General features: G+C 40.2%; 1 protein-coding gene across 8 annotated transcripts; it reads right to left on the reverse strand.

The window, feature by feature from the left end:
* Positions 1–738: 738 nt before the first annotated feature.
* On the reverse strand, positions 739–15678 carry ddx3xa (DEAD-box helicase 3 X-linked a). 8 transcript variants are annotated; one of them, XM_079254369.1, is made up of 22 exons: positions 15366–15678; positions 14132–14183; positions 13605–13652; positions 12211–12267; positions 11809–11901; positions 11616–11687; positions 9659–9766; positions 9123–9258; positions 8372–8476; positions 8176–8275; positions 7955–8090; positions 7774–7871; positions 7591–7689; positions 7341–7501; positions 7109–7253; positions 6124–6268; positions 5796–5846; positions 4673–4854; positions 3840–3957; positions 3590–3743; positions 2121–2242; positions 739–1124 (listed from the first exon to the last, which is right to left on the reverse strand). In XM_079254369.1, exons 1-22 carry the CDS (start codon positions 15408–15410, stop codon positions 1039–1041), a joined length of 2313 nt encoding a protein of 770 aa, XP_079110495.1. In that variant the 5' UTR covers positions 15411–15678; the 3' UTR covers positions 739–1038. The 8 variants fall into 8 exon arrangements, with proteins under 8 accessions (XP_079110495.1, XP_079110494.1, XP_079110496.1 ...); XM_079254368.1 differs by having other exon boundaries at positions 12211–12270; XM_079254370.1 differs by lacking the exon at positions 5796–5846 and having other exon boundaries at positions 12211–12270.
* Positions 15679–15885: the final 207 nt, after the last annotated feature.

The following is a 15885-nucleotide window of genomic DNA, read 5'->3' on the forward strand; positions in this document are numbered from 1 at the left end:
AATTTGCAAAAAAAAAAGAAAAAAAAAACCCAAAAAACGCCTGCACTGAAAATGTCAAGTAAAAACCCAAAAAACACCACCCACTTAATGTAGCTAGCACTTGGTAACATACTAGCTGCCATAACACTGTCAAGTCAATCGAAAAGTGGAGTAACGAGTTCCAGCATTTTGTTTTTACCTCAGCGATCGTTGGCACTGAGCTTAACGACTTCCGTGTTTCTTAAGATTACGACAGGAATGGCTGTTTGCAAGACGACCATGTCCATAAAAAAGGAGCCTGTCCAGGATAGAGTGAGCAAAAAACAAAGGAAAACAAACGTAACTTTGTCCCTTAGGATTAAAACGCAGTTGCTTCACAGAGTGGCCCAGTTGTTCCAGATACACCAATGGCTCCATTAGCTGTTTGACAATAGAAAAGAAAAAAAAAAAGCTACATGATGTTTCCTGCAAAATATTTGAGGTTCAAATGGAGTCATGACTGGAGAGTCACAACACCCAAGTGTTTGCCAAGGTTTGATCAAGTCCAAGCTTATTTTACCGTTCTAGGATTTTTCACCAAACTAAATAGTAAAAACAAATTTAGAGCTCTTGGCCATGTTCGTCTGGTGAAATGAAAAACATAGAAATTTCCTGTTTAAATTCAAAAGGCACAGTACATTAACATACAAATGATCCTCAGGTTACTCTGCTGGGTACCCCCACCCCTCCCCCTGCCCCCAGCCCAGCCCGCCCCTCCCCCACAAAAAGAACAAAAATACTTTGAACAATGAAAGTCCAACGTTGCTGTCAGACAACGCACGTCAGCATCCATGCCCACTCTGAGGTGTGTGAATCTCTGCCGTGTCCGGTGCGTCGCACATGCTGGTGATTTCCGGCGCCTCGTGCTGCACCTCCTTTACGAGCCAAGCGAATGGCAGAGAACCAGGGTTGGTAATGTACTGTGTGTCAGTGAAGCTACACAGGGAAGGTTGTTATGGTCTGGCTTAAGTTAACATGTGGTTTCCACTGGGTTGGCATGGCAACCTATTCCTATGTTGACTAGTTCCCCCACCAATCCACACTACCAGAGTGGCTGTAGTTTCCTCCGTAGCCGTCATTGCTGTAGAAGTTGCCACCAAAGCCACCTGTGGAGACAATTTTAGGGGTTAAGTTGCAGAAAAAACTGTGTTTACAAAAATGTGGGGGGGGGGGGGGGGGGGGGGGGCAGTTGCAGCACGCAAACCCAGGAACATGAGTGAATTGGAGACCTTTGTCCGTGACGGATGGGTTTGAGAGTCCACGTCTGGCTATACATCACGTTGGAGAGGGTCATAAAAGCAGAAGGGTGCTCTGCTGAGGACTGAATCAGACTGCAGTGCTCACAAAAAGCATTTTCTGTTTAATCTGAAGAAACCACTTGTGATAACAGTGGCGTTGAGCAATTTAAGTGCTTCTTGTTTGATGCAAACCGCTGCTAATTTGTACATTTTGCAGTCAGGGTTTAATACAGTTGTGCTCATATGTATTCATCCTATTTCATTAAAGAAAAGGCTGAATTTACAACAGTCACTCAAATAACTGGAGACTTTAAAAAATTTTTTTTGCAAAAAATATAATTTAGCAATACAAGACACCGTTTTTTCATTTAATTGAGTTAAAGAAAACAAAAAAACAAACAAACAAATGTGTCCTGGACAAATTAGAGCACTTTTCTGTTGAACAGTGGGACAAAATACCTGTCAACAGGTGCAGAAGTCTGACTGAGAGGAACAGAAAACACCTGACTGGAGCGGAAACATTAAAGGATTCTTCAACTAAATATTACTTTATGACTGATGGAATATGTAATAAATTATCTTATTTGTTTGCTTTTTAAAAAATATTTCTATTGAACCAGAATTAGAAAATAATGTCATGATTTTCATAAAAATTTTATTTCTCATTACTTTTGTTAATTTCAGCTTATTTTACAGGCAGCTGTTTATTTTCCTCCTTTAATAAAAGGGTATGAATAAATATGAGCACAACAACCGTGTGTTGTGTATAAATCAACCCATCTGTGGTGGAAATGCAGCTGTTGGGGGTCCAGGACAAGGATCTACAAGTCTAAACATGAAAATGAAGCCCAATAGTTTGCTTACCTCCACCAAAGCCGCGGTTTCCTCCGTGGCTCCCAGTGTTGCGTCCTGAACGGTTGCTGTTGAAGCCTCCAGAGCCTCCAGACGACTGACGGTAATCTCGAGCTCCGAAACCGCCAGAGAACCTGAACAAGATAACATTTATTTAGAGCTTGTTATTAAATAAGATAAATCACTATTAGCACCATTATTATTTGCTCATTCATGGGCTCGACACACGGGTGACATTTATGTTATTCCTGTTCATGTGGACGTGCACACGATGAGCACGAAGAAAGCTGAAAAATGTTCAACTTTTGCCGCTGTTGCACGACGCTGCAACCAATCAGTGAGTTTCATTGACTGTTCAAAGTTTAACATGATTTTTTTAGACTGGTCCTGAGATCTGACACGACCTTCACCAGGATGGTAACTTATTAGGTTTTTTTTTTATTTTTTAATCCTTTTGTAAAGTAGAGTTATATGTGTCATACTGCAGTAAAAGAAAAAAAAAAAAAAACAACCCAAAATTCCTTCTGATTATCACGAACAATCAAATTTCTTGGAGACAAGAGATCGTAGTGACGGGTGACACTGCTGCTTAGGGAAATTGAATCGAAAAAAAAGTTTAATATCTGGATCTTTTGATTCACAGTTTTTAAATTAATTTTTTGTTAAAATAAGTTTTTCCCCAAAATAAATAAAAATAATCCATTACAAAATTTATCTAACTTCTATTGTTTTTATTGATCTTTTTATACTAGTCTTCTCGGGCATCATAGCAGAAGAACGATGGCCTGGCTGCTGTTCTTTCCTAATTGAAATGAAAATGAAGAAAACATATTTTGTTAATTTATTTGTTTTTATTCAACAAAAATCAGCAATATCAAAGAATCGTGAGAATTGCAATTTAAATCGAATTGCCACCTAAAACAAATAAATAAAATAAAAAATCGTATTCAAATCAAACAAAAGTACATTGTCACATCGCGTGTGTTGAGCCCATTATTTTTGGTTTGGACTGGTAATTGTGGTGTTTTGTTGGGGGGGTGGGGGGGTGGGGGGGATGGAAAGACGTGGGAATCAGTTCTGCTATTTAACGGTGATGTTTCATTGTATTTGTTATTTTATTTTAAATTCCTCTTTTTACACTATTGGATGTGAAAAAAACAGGGCTTGCCATTTTTAGGCATCTTACAGGTTTGCAGGAATATTTTCACATAAAGTCTGAGCTGCAAACATTTTGCTGCATCTACAAACAAACAAGTGTGTGTCGGGTGAAACCGCAGTAAATTACTCCATTATTAATAAACTGTACGAGAGCTTTAAGAGAAAAACAAACTTTTTTGCCATTTTTAAAATGTTTTTGGGGGAATTAAAAAAAAAAAAAAATTATTTCAAGCATCAAAATGTACCAATAATGAGTTGTAGCTTTGTAACCAGTGTTCCTTTTACCAAAAAGTTTGTGGCATTATGCAGAGTAGCATCGTTACCTTTTGGAGCGTCCTCTGTTGCTGCTCTTGTGCTGGTGCTCGTAGGCCAGGCTTTCAAGCCAGGAGGGAACCTCCTGCTTGGCCTCAACCAGGATGTCCAGCAAATCTTTGGTTATGTTGCTGTTTTTGTCGTTAAAGAACGACGTGGCCAGTCCTGAAGACAATGTTAGAGATAAATGATGACATGGCAGGTCCTGAAATGCAGATGTTACACCAGGCTTTTATGAAAAAAAAGGAAGCAGGCTCTTACCAAGGTTCCCCACACGTCCCGTACGGCCAATACGGTGAACGTATTCCTCTATGTCACTGGGCAAATCAAAGTTAATGACGTGCTTCACATTGCAAATGTCCAGACCTCGAGCCGCCACCTGAACAGCAGAGAGGAGGGGAAAAACATCTGGTAAGAGCACAAAGAAACACGGTTGAGATTTTCCTCTCATTTGCATCGCAATACGGAAAAACTGATTTGCCAGTTCAGCCAAGGCCGCAAGACTCCTCACTGACCCAGTTGGCTCAGTTTCCCTCCAGGAATTCATCCAAACAAACTTTCTGTGCAGAGATGCTTTTAGACAGTTTTGATCAAATTTGGCACAACTCAAGTGGAAAAAATAAGTTCAAATCAGTCACACAGATGTGTGAAACCATGAAGCCGATCTTTAAAAGCAGCAGATAAAAAGACAAACATGCAGTTTTCTTCCTGAATGAACAGCAGCTCAGGACAAACTAAATAAAATATTCTACTCTTTGGATGTTTAGTTCCTGTAACTTAAACTAGACGAGAGTTTCACAACCAAGACGTGATTGGTCTGATACGGAGATCAGCACATTTCAGAGTAACTGGAAATCTGAGCAGCCTAAACATGCTTTAAAGACGTAGATCAAATCCTAAAGTGAGCTACTGCTGAGAGGTTTTTGGTGATAACGAGATGTTTAGAGCCGGAAGACCTTTAACAAAGAGAAAACGTAGAAAATCTGCTTTAAAAAGATGAAAAATGACCATGTAACCACCTAATTCTGAAGGAAAACAAACAAAAAAAAAAAGTCTCTTAACTCTTGGGTCTAGCAGAATGTAGGAAAACTCACAGCTGTCGCCACCAGGATGGGGCAGCGCCCAGACCGGAACTGATGCAGCGCTTCCTCTCGGTCTCTCTGGGATCGATCTCCGTGGATGCTGGTGCAGGCGTAACCCTCGCGGTAAAGGAAGTCTTCCAAAGCATCCGCGCCTTTCTTTGTTTCAACAAACACCAAAGTCAGGGAATCTTTACCTGCGTGACCAGAAAATGAGAAAAAACATCATCAATAAGAACAGATTTGTTTGTGTAACTAATGAGGAAAAAGTAACTTAAAAGTGTCTCATGAAGAGGCAACCCTAAGATCAAGGCAGAAAAAAAAACAAAAATGGCAACTTATAAATGAAGACGAGGGTTGCATAAAAAGCTTTACGTTTACTGACAACCATTAACCCTCCACTGTTTATTTAATGGGAGCACTTAAAAATAAACAATAACCGAACCATTTAACAGTTTGATCAACAAATTAACCCACATATCTGGCATTAATGGCTATCAGGAAAAAAAAGAAAGCTTCATAAATGAGGGGCGATAGGGGAGGTCAGGCCATTCTGGGTCCCAGCAGACGCTGATAAACCCTTTTGCCAATGCACTCTGGCTAGAGCCAGGAGAAATAAGCCGCTTCCACCACAAAACTCCAGACTGACGACCTTAAAGTCCAAACTGCAGCTTCTCTCATGACAGGAATCTCATTTTTTTTGTGGTAGCCTTGAAAATTAAGGAAATGGCACAAAAAGTATTGAAACCACAAGGCTCCTTCACCAGGGTGCAGTGAAGGTAAAATAAAAACCACAGTAACGTCCCATTTTAGTTGTCTTGTTACCAGTTCTGTTAAACATATCAACCACCTGAGTCTGGGAGAAAACAGGCCAGATTGATGCCGAGTCAGCTGACTGTGGTGCCAGAGATGCAACACTAAGTGGGAATTCTCCTTCATTACAGAGATTTAGAATGCAAACAGTGCAAGGCAAAAAAAAAAAATGCTGTTGGTCCAGCAAACTCACTGGAAATGAAAGAAACAAAACAAACTGAGGCAGCATGGGAGCTGGGGGGAGGAGGAGGGACAGGATGAGCTGTGGGATGTAATGTTTCTGGCTTGTGGCTCAGAGTGAAGTTGTGACTTTGTTTACACTTACCCGGCTTCTCTGGGGTCTCTGTCACATTTTCCTGAACCTCACTGGGAATAACTGAGATAAAACCAAACCAGCCAGTAAACGCAAGGCTGCTCAGTACACAATTTAAACATCATCATGAGACGGAAACCCGGCATGTGTCTTAACCCCCTGAATGATAAACCAACCCCACTAAACGGCCTCACCATCATGAAAGTTTGTTAGCAGAGATACAGCAAAATCAATATTATTAGCTTGTTATGGAGCCGACTGAGATACAGGACCATGTTAGCTTCAGACGGAGGGAATAAGTAAAGCTGTGTGTTTGTGTGTGTGTGTGTGTGTTTCCTACCTGTGGCATTGAGCAGGTCCAGGAGGAAAGACCTCTTATCAGTTTCTTCCACCCAAACCACCTTCTGTGTGATGTTTTCTGAGGTGGAACCAACACGCCCCACTGCCAGGAAGATGTAGTCTTCCAGGAAGTCACGAGCCAGAATCTGAAAATATTTATTATTACTGCAAAGATCCACAAGTGTATTTAAATATTATAGATCACTATAATGTCACTGCCATCATTTTTACTGTCATCAGTACGATTTAATGCTGCACAGCTACATTTATTGTGTGTAAGGTGACACTGATTCTGTGTATTATATAGGGCCCTATAAAATCTGTTATTTTTTCTCAAATTCCATTTTATTTTTTCCTAAATTTTGTTTTTTCCAATTTATATTTTGGGAATTCCATTATTTGGGAATCCCCCCCCCCCCCCTTTTTTTTTTAAAAACTTTTTATTCCTATTTTATTTCCAAAAACAATGTTTTTTTATTTAAATAACTAATGTACACAAATGAAATAAAAATGTACTTTAAATTTGAGGTGACAGACAAGACATGTCCTCAATACAGTACATTAAAGTGCATCAAAAACAAGCACTAATTTATGGAGTTGTAATGTTTGAGAAACTGTTGAGCTGTTGCATCTATCCAAGTATTGGTGTTTAACTCCTGTGATAAAAAGATGAAAACATTTACACATGTAATTCTAAATGTGTTTTATTGATGTTTAATAATAATAATAATTATATAATTAATTGTATGGCTGTTCAGGTGATTTTTTTTTTTTTTAAATTATAAACTTGATTTTGAACAAATTAAGTAAACTTCTGTAATGTCCCGCATTAAAAAATATATTCCGTTTTAATCTGCCAATTCCGCGATTCCGTGATCGCAGAAAGTGCAGCGCCCTATAAATAATTCATTACAATATAATTATATGATGAGTACGATAATAAAAGTCTGCGGACCACAAGCCTGTTTGCTCATCAGCCAACGTACCTGGATCTCTTTGGGGAAAGTGGCGCTGAACATCATAGTTTGACGGATGCCTTTCGGTGGCATTGTATCTTGTTCCACAATGCGCCTGATCTGTGGCTCGAAGCCCATGTCCAACATGCGGTCAGCTTCATCCAGAACCAAGTAACTGTGGAAACGTTTCGTGTTTAGTTACCATTAAACACCTACATGACCTTTTAGTTTAGTTTTTTTTTTATTCTGAAGCTTTACTGACTTGCAGTAGTCCAGGCCGATCTTGCCCCTCTCCATCATATCAACCAGACGTCCGGGTGTGGCCACCAGCAGGTGACAGCCTCTCTCCAAATCTCTGATCTGCTGACCAATATCTGCACCGCCGTAAACCACGCAGGGACGCACACGAGAGCGGTAGGCAAACTGGAAACCAGGAAAATAAAGAAGCGCTGTGATTTGACATTTAATGGGAAACATGATGCCAGAAGGAGGTATTTAAGCTTTAAGCCCACCTTCCTCGCCTCATCATAGATCTGCAAGGCCAGTTCTCTGGTCGGAGCCAGGACGAGGGAGATTGGGTACTGCTTACGGCGGCCGTACCTTCCATTTTCCTAAAAACATAAATAATACGAGGATTAGGACGAGTCAAACAGTCACGTTGGGCATGTTCAGGTATTGTGAAGTTTCTCCACTACCTGTCCGCTGTTCTTAGCAGCCTGCAGAGCATCTCCTGGTCCATCAGTGTAGATCTGACTCAACACTGGCAGCAAGAAAGCAGCTGTCTTACCGGAGCCTGAAACACAGCAGGGATTAAGCTCCATCACATGGAATAACATTAAGTTTTCAGTTTTTCAGACACTAAACGGGAAAACTAACCGGTCTGGGCACAGGCCATCAGGTCTCTCTTAGACTTGATGATTGGGATGGCATGCTTCTGAACCGGGGTGGGACGAGTGTATCTGGTCAGGGTGATGTTCCCCATGATAATCTCCCCCATGTCCACATCATGGAACTAAAGGAGAATCAGACGGGCCAAAGATGAAGACAAAATTCTTCTTTTATTAAATAAAAAGAACAAAAAAAAGGGACAGACTTACGCTCTCGATGTGGGGTGGGCTGTTTGTTCCAGTAGCCTCCACAGGAATATCATCATACTTCTCAAAATTTATCCCTGTGTTGCTTCCAGAGAAAAGCTCACTGGAAGATGGGAAAGAAAACTTTGGTTTAGTTTGAGTACAGATAATGAGGTCGAGACTGTGTGTGTGTGTGTGGGGGGGTGGGGATTGGACTCACTGTTCCAGACGCTCGTTGGGAGCAGTGGGTTTGGACCAGTCGTCCTCTCTGGCATCCTCCACCCAGCGGCTGTTTCCTCCACCAGCAAAGCCCCCACGCTCATATCTGGACATTTAGACACACACAATTTAAAAAAAAAAAAAAAAAAGTACTTCAAGTTTCAACAGAAAAGTCACTTGTTTCTTATCTCTTTAGATCGTTTTGTTTTAGACTAAATTCAAGCTTAAATTTAAGTATCAAAACTGCAGTTTCCCCCCTCATCCACTAGGGGCTTTAAAAGGGAGTCATGTTAAAAGGGCCAAATTCACAGCAGAAATAAACCTAAAATGTGTTTATATACCAGGCTGTAAAATGTTTAATGGGTCAGGTTTACCTTCATGACAACTATGAGGGAAGTCATCCATTTAGATGTTATTTAATTTTGAAGTTCAGCATAATTTGGGGGGGGGGGGGGGGGGGGGGGGGGGGTCGTTTTGATTGACAGGTATCTAATATCCTTCAGCATTTTTAGCTGGCTAACAGCGTACCTTAGCTTTAGCCTGACTACCTCTGTTAGCTGGTTAGCTCCCATTAGCATGGCTAGCTTTTAGCTACAGGCAGCTCAGAGTTTGATAGGTGGCAATCATGCCAAGATGGGTACAGTGGGAACCAGTTCAGCTTTTCAAAAATCTACAGGGTTACGTCCATCCTTTTTATGTACAGTCTATGAACAGAAAGCAAAGAGATAACCGATGAAACAGCAGGTACACACCTTCCTCTTGAGCCGGCCCCACGGTCATTGAAGAAGGCAGACTTGGACCTGTCATTACGTCCTCCAAAGCTGTTGTAGGCTGCATCTCTTGGAGGTCCTCCCCAGCCACCATCTTTGTTTTCAAAACCCCCAAACCCTAAAGGGAAGGTGGGAAAAACCAAAAGCCTGTCACTAATATTCTTTTAGATATATTTGGCAAATCAGCTGCCAGGACATCATGAGATGAAGCCAGTTTCTTACCAGCATACCCGTGTTTCCCTTAAAGCAAAATGCTGTTAGACGGTTCAAATTCTTCGAACTGTAGCGCTAACGTTGCTAGTTAAGAGCTTTTCTTTTACAAAGAAAAAAAAGAAGACAAATGCGTAGTAATTTGATTAATATAAAAACTGAATAAAAAAATTGTTGGGGGGGAGGGTGGAGTTTTACATCTACGGCTACAGTTTGACGCTTTAAAGAACAGATGCCCCCACCTGCATTTTGTAATGGTTGATTAAACGAGCCTCCACCCCTGTTACCACGGTAGGCGCCACGCCCACCTCTATCGTTGCGAGGGGGTCCACGGCCTCCGAACCCCCCGTTTGAGCGGTTGTCATGGTAACCGTTCACAAATCCATTGGCGCGTCCGGCATCCCATCCAGGCGAATCTTCATTGGAATACAGAGAAGGAGAAAAGTGACATGAAGCTGATGTTTAAGCAAATAAAATAAAAAATAAAAAAACGATACTGAACTAAAATGGTCAATTTAAGCAGAAATATAATCTCAAAAAAGTTTGTCTCAGCTGTTGCTCCACACAAACTAGCAAAAATGTGTTTTTTTTATGCAGTCATACAAAAGCATTTATAAAAGACAATCTGCTGACTAATTAAACAAACCCAATCAACGGGAATCGTCTGTACCAAATGTCCAACTACACTGTTTCTGCCTGAGTGGGACATTTACCACTACGATCTGGCTGTGGCATCTTTCCCCATCGGTGGCCACACCAATCAGTACAGAATGAGGAAGAAGCTGGTTATAAGGGGACAGTTAGCACTGCCTTGTAACGGTATCTGAGGCAATAGAAGCGCCAGGAGGCTGACCAACCACACAGATCTAATCACTTTTTAACTGCTTAAAAGGGAGCTGATTATATATCTGTGGTGAATGTCTTTGCTTAAACCGGTGAGCCGACAGGTAAATGCATCCATCACAAAGCTCCATTTACGTCTGCACACAAAAGCCTTCTGGCAACTCACACAAGCAAATTGCAAAATTGCCGTCTCAAATACTGATCTGAGTATCCACCATGCAGGTAGGGGCTTTAATGGTGAATCCATATTTCTATGAGACTATTTTTAACTAACAGGACCGTTTTGTTCAACAGATTATTTTAATTAGAAAAATAAAATGCAGATTACACCCCTAGATACACACCTGCTTTCAGGGAGCACAACTGCAGGTTTTTGGGAAGGTGGATTCTCCTTTTTATACACCCTTGAGCTCTACTTTTAAACTTTGTGGCAGAATTTAGTCATGCAGACTAGTATGAGACAAAAGTGCACACCATGCAGTAAAGATGGAGCTTAATTCTGCAAGACAGCGCTATGTCAAACAAAAACAGATTATAATTTCAACATGACTAATTCAACTTGAATGGATACGCCCAAACAGCCCCAAATTTATCTACCCATTTTAATCTTGATGTTTGGCACACAGCTTCCAGAGTTCAACACATTTCAGATAAGCTCGTCCAGCAAGCTTATCTGAGTTTAATTAAGACTCAGATAAGCTTAGTTTAGTTAAAGTTTGTAACATGCCAGGCTGAAGTAAAATGATTGGCTTACTCAGATGATTTCTCTGATTCAAAGCAAAAAATAGCTGGACCCAACTGTCCTTGTTTAATCAAAGTGCCAAAGAAAAGGCCAAGAAGGACAACCTATAATCACACAATTTTGAAGAAATTCAGTGATGCTCCAACTAATATTGCAGGTTTCTGTCTCAGAAAACCTTAAAAGAGGAGCGATTACAGAAATTCCCCCGAGTGGTGAGTTGCTGGCACAAAAGCCTGCAAAGGACAAAGGCACTCTGCACAGCAATCAATAAGCCTACTCAATACTTAACAGCACGCCAAGAGGCAGAGACAAAGATTCAAAGCGCACAAACCAAAAAGAGACTCCGGATTTGAAGTGAATGAATACAACTCAAGCTATAGAAGAGTTAAATGATTGGCGATTGGATAACAAAGCAAGTTTTCCCCAAGTGAAGTCGTCTCAATCAATCATTAGTCAGCCACACAAGTGATGCAGTGCAGTCCTTAAGGCACCATCATCATGCACCAGAAGCAATTTCATTTGCAAGCGATGACAAAGCAGTGTTAGGCCCAGATTTCTGCTGCTTTCATCAAGTGACCATGACAAAGCAAGAGCACGGTACAAGTGCCCCATTGTTTAGCTATATATACACTATGCCAACAGTTAGGTGGCATGGCATGCAGGTGGAGGTCAAGGTATACCACATCTGTTTCGCCAACCGCCACTGTAGGCATGGTAAAAGGCAAGCTCTTGAGAGGCCAGTCTTGGGTAACCTGAGCAAAAGTAGGGAAGGAGTCTATAAAAAGATTCACCCAGGAGTACTGGCTCATGCAGGGTTTTTTTTGTTTTGTTTTTTGTTTTTTTTGTCGTTTGGGTTTGACATTAAATAATTACCAATCTGACAGTCATCCCATCCTGAAGCATAGTTATTTCTTTGTCTTTGCTGAATCTCAGCCTGCCATGGTTGTGGGCACTGCTTCAAGGAAACTTTAGGGGACATTGCAGGTGAAATATGGGCATGAGTGTAGTATTAAATATATTCTGCTTTAAAAGTTTAACTGAGAAACTAAAAAAAATATTCAACAAGCTTATGCTCACATCAAATAGTTTTAATTGTGATTGCAAGCATTTCAGCAGAGTGAAGCACAACAATTAACAACCTGACGTCTTGTTACATGTACAGCTGTAACATAACCGTCTCTCTTTTTCATTGGCTTTGCTGGTGTGAAAAAAAGGCTATTTCATGCATCTGAAAATGCAAGTTGCCCTCAGCAAAAGCAGACAGAAGGGACTTACAGAAATTTACTGGTGCCACTGAATAACCGCACTGTCTACCAGCGGAATAAGCATTTCCTGCTGTGGAAAAAGAAAACAGTAAGATGAGAAAAAAAGGTCAAGTGAGCAATGATAGTACCATGATGCCAAGTTTGTTTTAAAAGTAAAATGATCTGGCAGCATATGGCAGGCACAATCTGTGCCAACTCAAAGCCTTTGAGGGGAAAAAAAAAAAAAAAAATCTAAGGTGACCAATTTCCTGACTTTAACACAGATAAACCAACCCACCCACCACAACTCCCTTATCAGAGCAGCCAACAGCTAGCACTCGTCTTGTTCACATGTGAGACGTTTCACCAGCCAAAGAACGAGTTTATGGATAAACCACTCAGGGAAATGGTTAAACAATTTGAATAAGCCCCATTCGAGCAGTCTGAGGTGAAGCCAACATGTGGTACCGCTTGCCCTACGTGAACCTTATGCCACATTGCACAGACATGAAACCCATCTGACATGGCTTTTATCTCCTCAATCTGTGCACCAATGTCATGACCTCTATGCCACAGCTAAAGTACCAAATTTTTTTTTTCTTAAATTTCTTTGGTTTTCTTGACCGGTAAAGATTAATGTTATGAAATGTTTCAGAGCCTCACCAAATTTCTTCTCAAACGTGCTTGCTTTTACCATGCTCTGATGGGCTTTTACCAAAAAAAAGAGAAGGTTTTATTGGGGTTGTGTGTTGTCCTTTTGTGTGCTCAGTCTTATATGCAGTTGACAAAAGCTACTCAGGAAGCCACAACAACTTTTTTGGCAACTAAAAATTAATTATCTGACTGCTATGTTAGCAGTTTCCCTGTTGTCCAAACGTACCAAAATTACCTTCACATCTTTCATTCAGCATTTATTTAAAAAAAAAAAAAAAAAAGACAGTAAGAGCCTGATGAGCTGCAGAACATTGCAGTAAACATCTGTATTTCGCGGTTTAAAGGGCTAAATGCTGCTAGTCAAAGCTGAATCGGCTACAGACCAAAGTTAATGAGACTCCCTAATCATTTTGCAAAAAAGGAGACGGTTTAGTTTTTTTCCATTTTATGGCAGTGTCATGTGGCCTGAGAGAAGTTGCAGGTTTGGCGCCCCTAGTGGTCAAAATTTATGTGGTATCCCTTTAATTACACACAATTCTTTCGTCTGCTTGTGACCCCCATTAGAGTAACTTTTAGCTGTGGCTCACCTGTTTAAAAAAAAAAACAAAAAAAAAAACTGACTGGTGTCTACTACAAGGAAGACAATGACAACATCTAAAGAACAACACACACCCTAACTTTAGTATAAAAGACAAAAGTGTCAAATAAAATCCCATTAACATCAAGAAAACAAAACTTGCATTTGTTGTCTCAGATTATTATTAAACTCACCATTTTTGGCAGCATCTTTGTTCCTCAAGTGAGGTGGAATGTAACGCCCTGTAGAGAGAAACTCCTGTTAAAATACTCAACCCCACACATTCAGCCACGTAATAAAGAAATCGTCCTCTTTCGCTAGAAAACAGTCACACATTCTTTACTAGGAAACTTCAATTAAGTCTTTGATAAAGCACCATAAAACCAGACCAACAGTGGATGATATTTTACTCTGAAAGAAGAAATTAGATGCAAGATAAATCAATGGCTATCAAGTGTTAAAAGATAAACAAAAAGTTAAATATGATAAATATTTAATTACTAGTTTAAAAAAATGGGCCAAATTTTTTAATTAATTTGACAAATCCAATTTTGATTGCAAAGATGATGGCCTTATTTCAAGAAATTAGAAAGTAAAACACCACTCAAATATGCATCTATGTTTATATCCTGAGCTACAAAGGAGCTTAAGGAGTATAGGGCAGAAACTTTCAAAAGTTGTTTATTGTTACATTGGTACCTAATCCTGATTTATTACTTACTGCCAGTTCCTCCGCCTTGTCCGTCAGCAGAGTTCAAGTCTAGGGCAGCAAGCTGTAAAAAGAGAAAAGGAAAATGTTGAGAAATGTAATTTAGATCCAAACAGACAACTAAAATGAACTGACTTGTTTAAAAAAAAAAAAAAAAGGACCGAAAATTCATGACAATTTTACCCATTAAAGCTTCATTTTACAGAATAAAAGTGTGTACACTGCTGTTGTTGGACAACAGCCATCATGACGTGTAGCTACATAAATATAAAATAGACCATTAAGGAGCAGCCAACCAGTGTAGGGAATAACTCGTAAAAAAGGTAAATCACTTACTGTTGGGTGTTTATTATGAGAATATTAAAAGGATTTTTAACCCTTAAATAGGAGTTTTAGAACATTTGTTAATACGTTAAGAGCTTATTAACTTTTAGATTGTCAAAGACATTTAACATGATCGTTCAAAGCGGAATACTTGTAAAATTTAAGTTAAAAAATCTTCACAAGCTTTCATTTAAAAAAAAGTGAAAAACTTTCCTTTAATGATATTTTAATATCACGCTTCAAAAAGTGTATTTGACTGGGTTATCCGGTCCTTAACTAAATTAAATAGTTAAAAAGGGAAGAAAAGAACGTCAGACGCATTAATGGTCGCTGCCAACACTTTCTTTTTTTCCTGCGCCACGTTTCAGGCTCTGGAGGCCTCATCAGCCGGGCTGCTTTGATAGGAAGCCGGCCGGGTGCAACGTATTAGCCAACCCTGTAATCTTCCATTAACTGTGACAACTTCTTTTTTTTTCCCCTTATCGACGTTGGAAACGCGTTAGCCAGGGTTTTGTTTGTAGTTAAGCATGTTTAAAGGGTAAACATTGAACAGAGTCGATAACAGAGTGCGCTGGCTCGACGTAATAAGTTCCGCCATCACAATCCACTGCAGCGAGATATCCTCCATTTTAGCAACCATGTTAGTTTAGCTACCGGTTTAGCTACCGGCTAAGCTAACGAAGCTCCCTACCCCCCCTGCCATTTTAGCAACCACCATGTTAGCTTAGCTAGCGCATAAGCTACCGGCTAGTGGCTAAGCTAACGAAGCTCCCTACCCCACTGCCATTTTAGCAACCACCATGTTAGCTTAGCTACCGGCTAAGCTAACGAAGCTCCCAGCCTCTCTGTCAAAACTATGTGTGCGTCACGGAAAATCACAAACTTCACAAGTCAAAAAAACAATGAAAATAAAACCACGTACCTGCTGATCTAGACCGTGTGGATTATCAACGACCACATGACTCATAACTAAAGAGAGTAGTGGGGATTATTTCCGAAGAGAAAGGATTTTCTTTGTTAGCACCACCGGCTGATCTCAAATTTAAACTTAGCTTTCCTTAAATACAAATTAATGTCTTCAACGACGTTTACCCGTAAAGTAAGCTACACCGATACGTTAACTTTAAATAAATAAAAGACACGGTTTGTTTTTATAAGTATAAACTCGGATAGACTTTCTAAATTATATGATTACTGCGAAGCTGTTGAGCTGAAACCCCCTCCCAGCAGGCTCGACCGTGGTGGAATGAGATACCGGGTGTTCAAGTAGCGCGAGATATGTAACCTCAGACTTGTGAAATGTTACACAAGTATCGCGATACTTTGATTCACCTCCATCTCGGATCGTAAACCTAATAGTTGAAAAGCAGATAATAAAATCCCCCATTAGATCATTTCCTGGAACAAAGCGATTAACCATTATGGCTGCTAAATGTAATAAA

Source organism: Telmatherina bonti, assembly GCF_933228915.1.
Source record: "Telmatherina bonti genome assembly, chromosome: 15".
NCBI lineage: Eukaryota > Metazoa > Chordata > Actinopteri > Atheriniformes > Telmatherinidae > Telmatherina > Telmatherina bonti.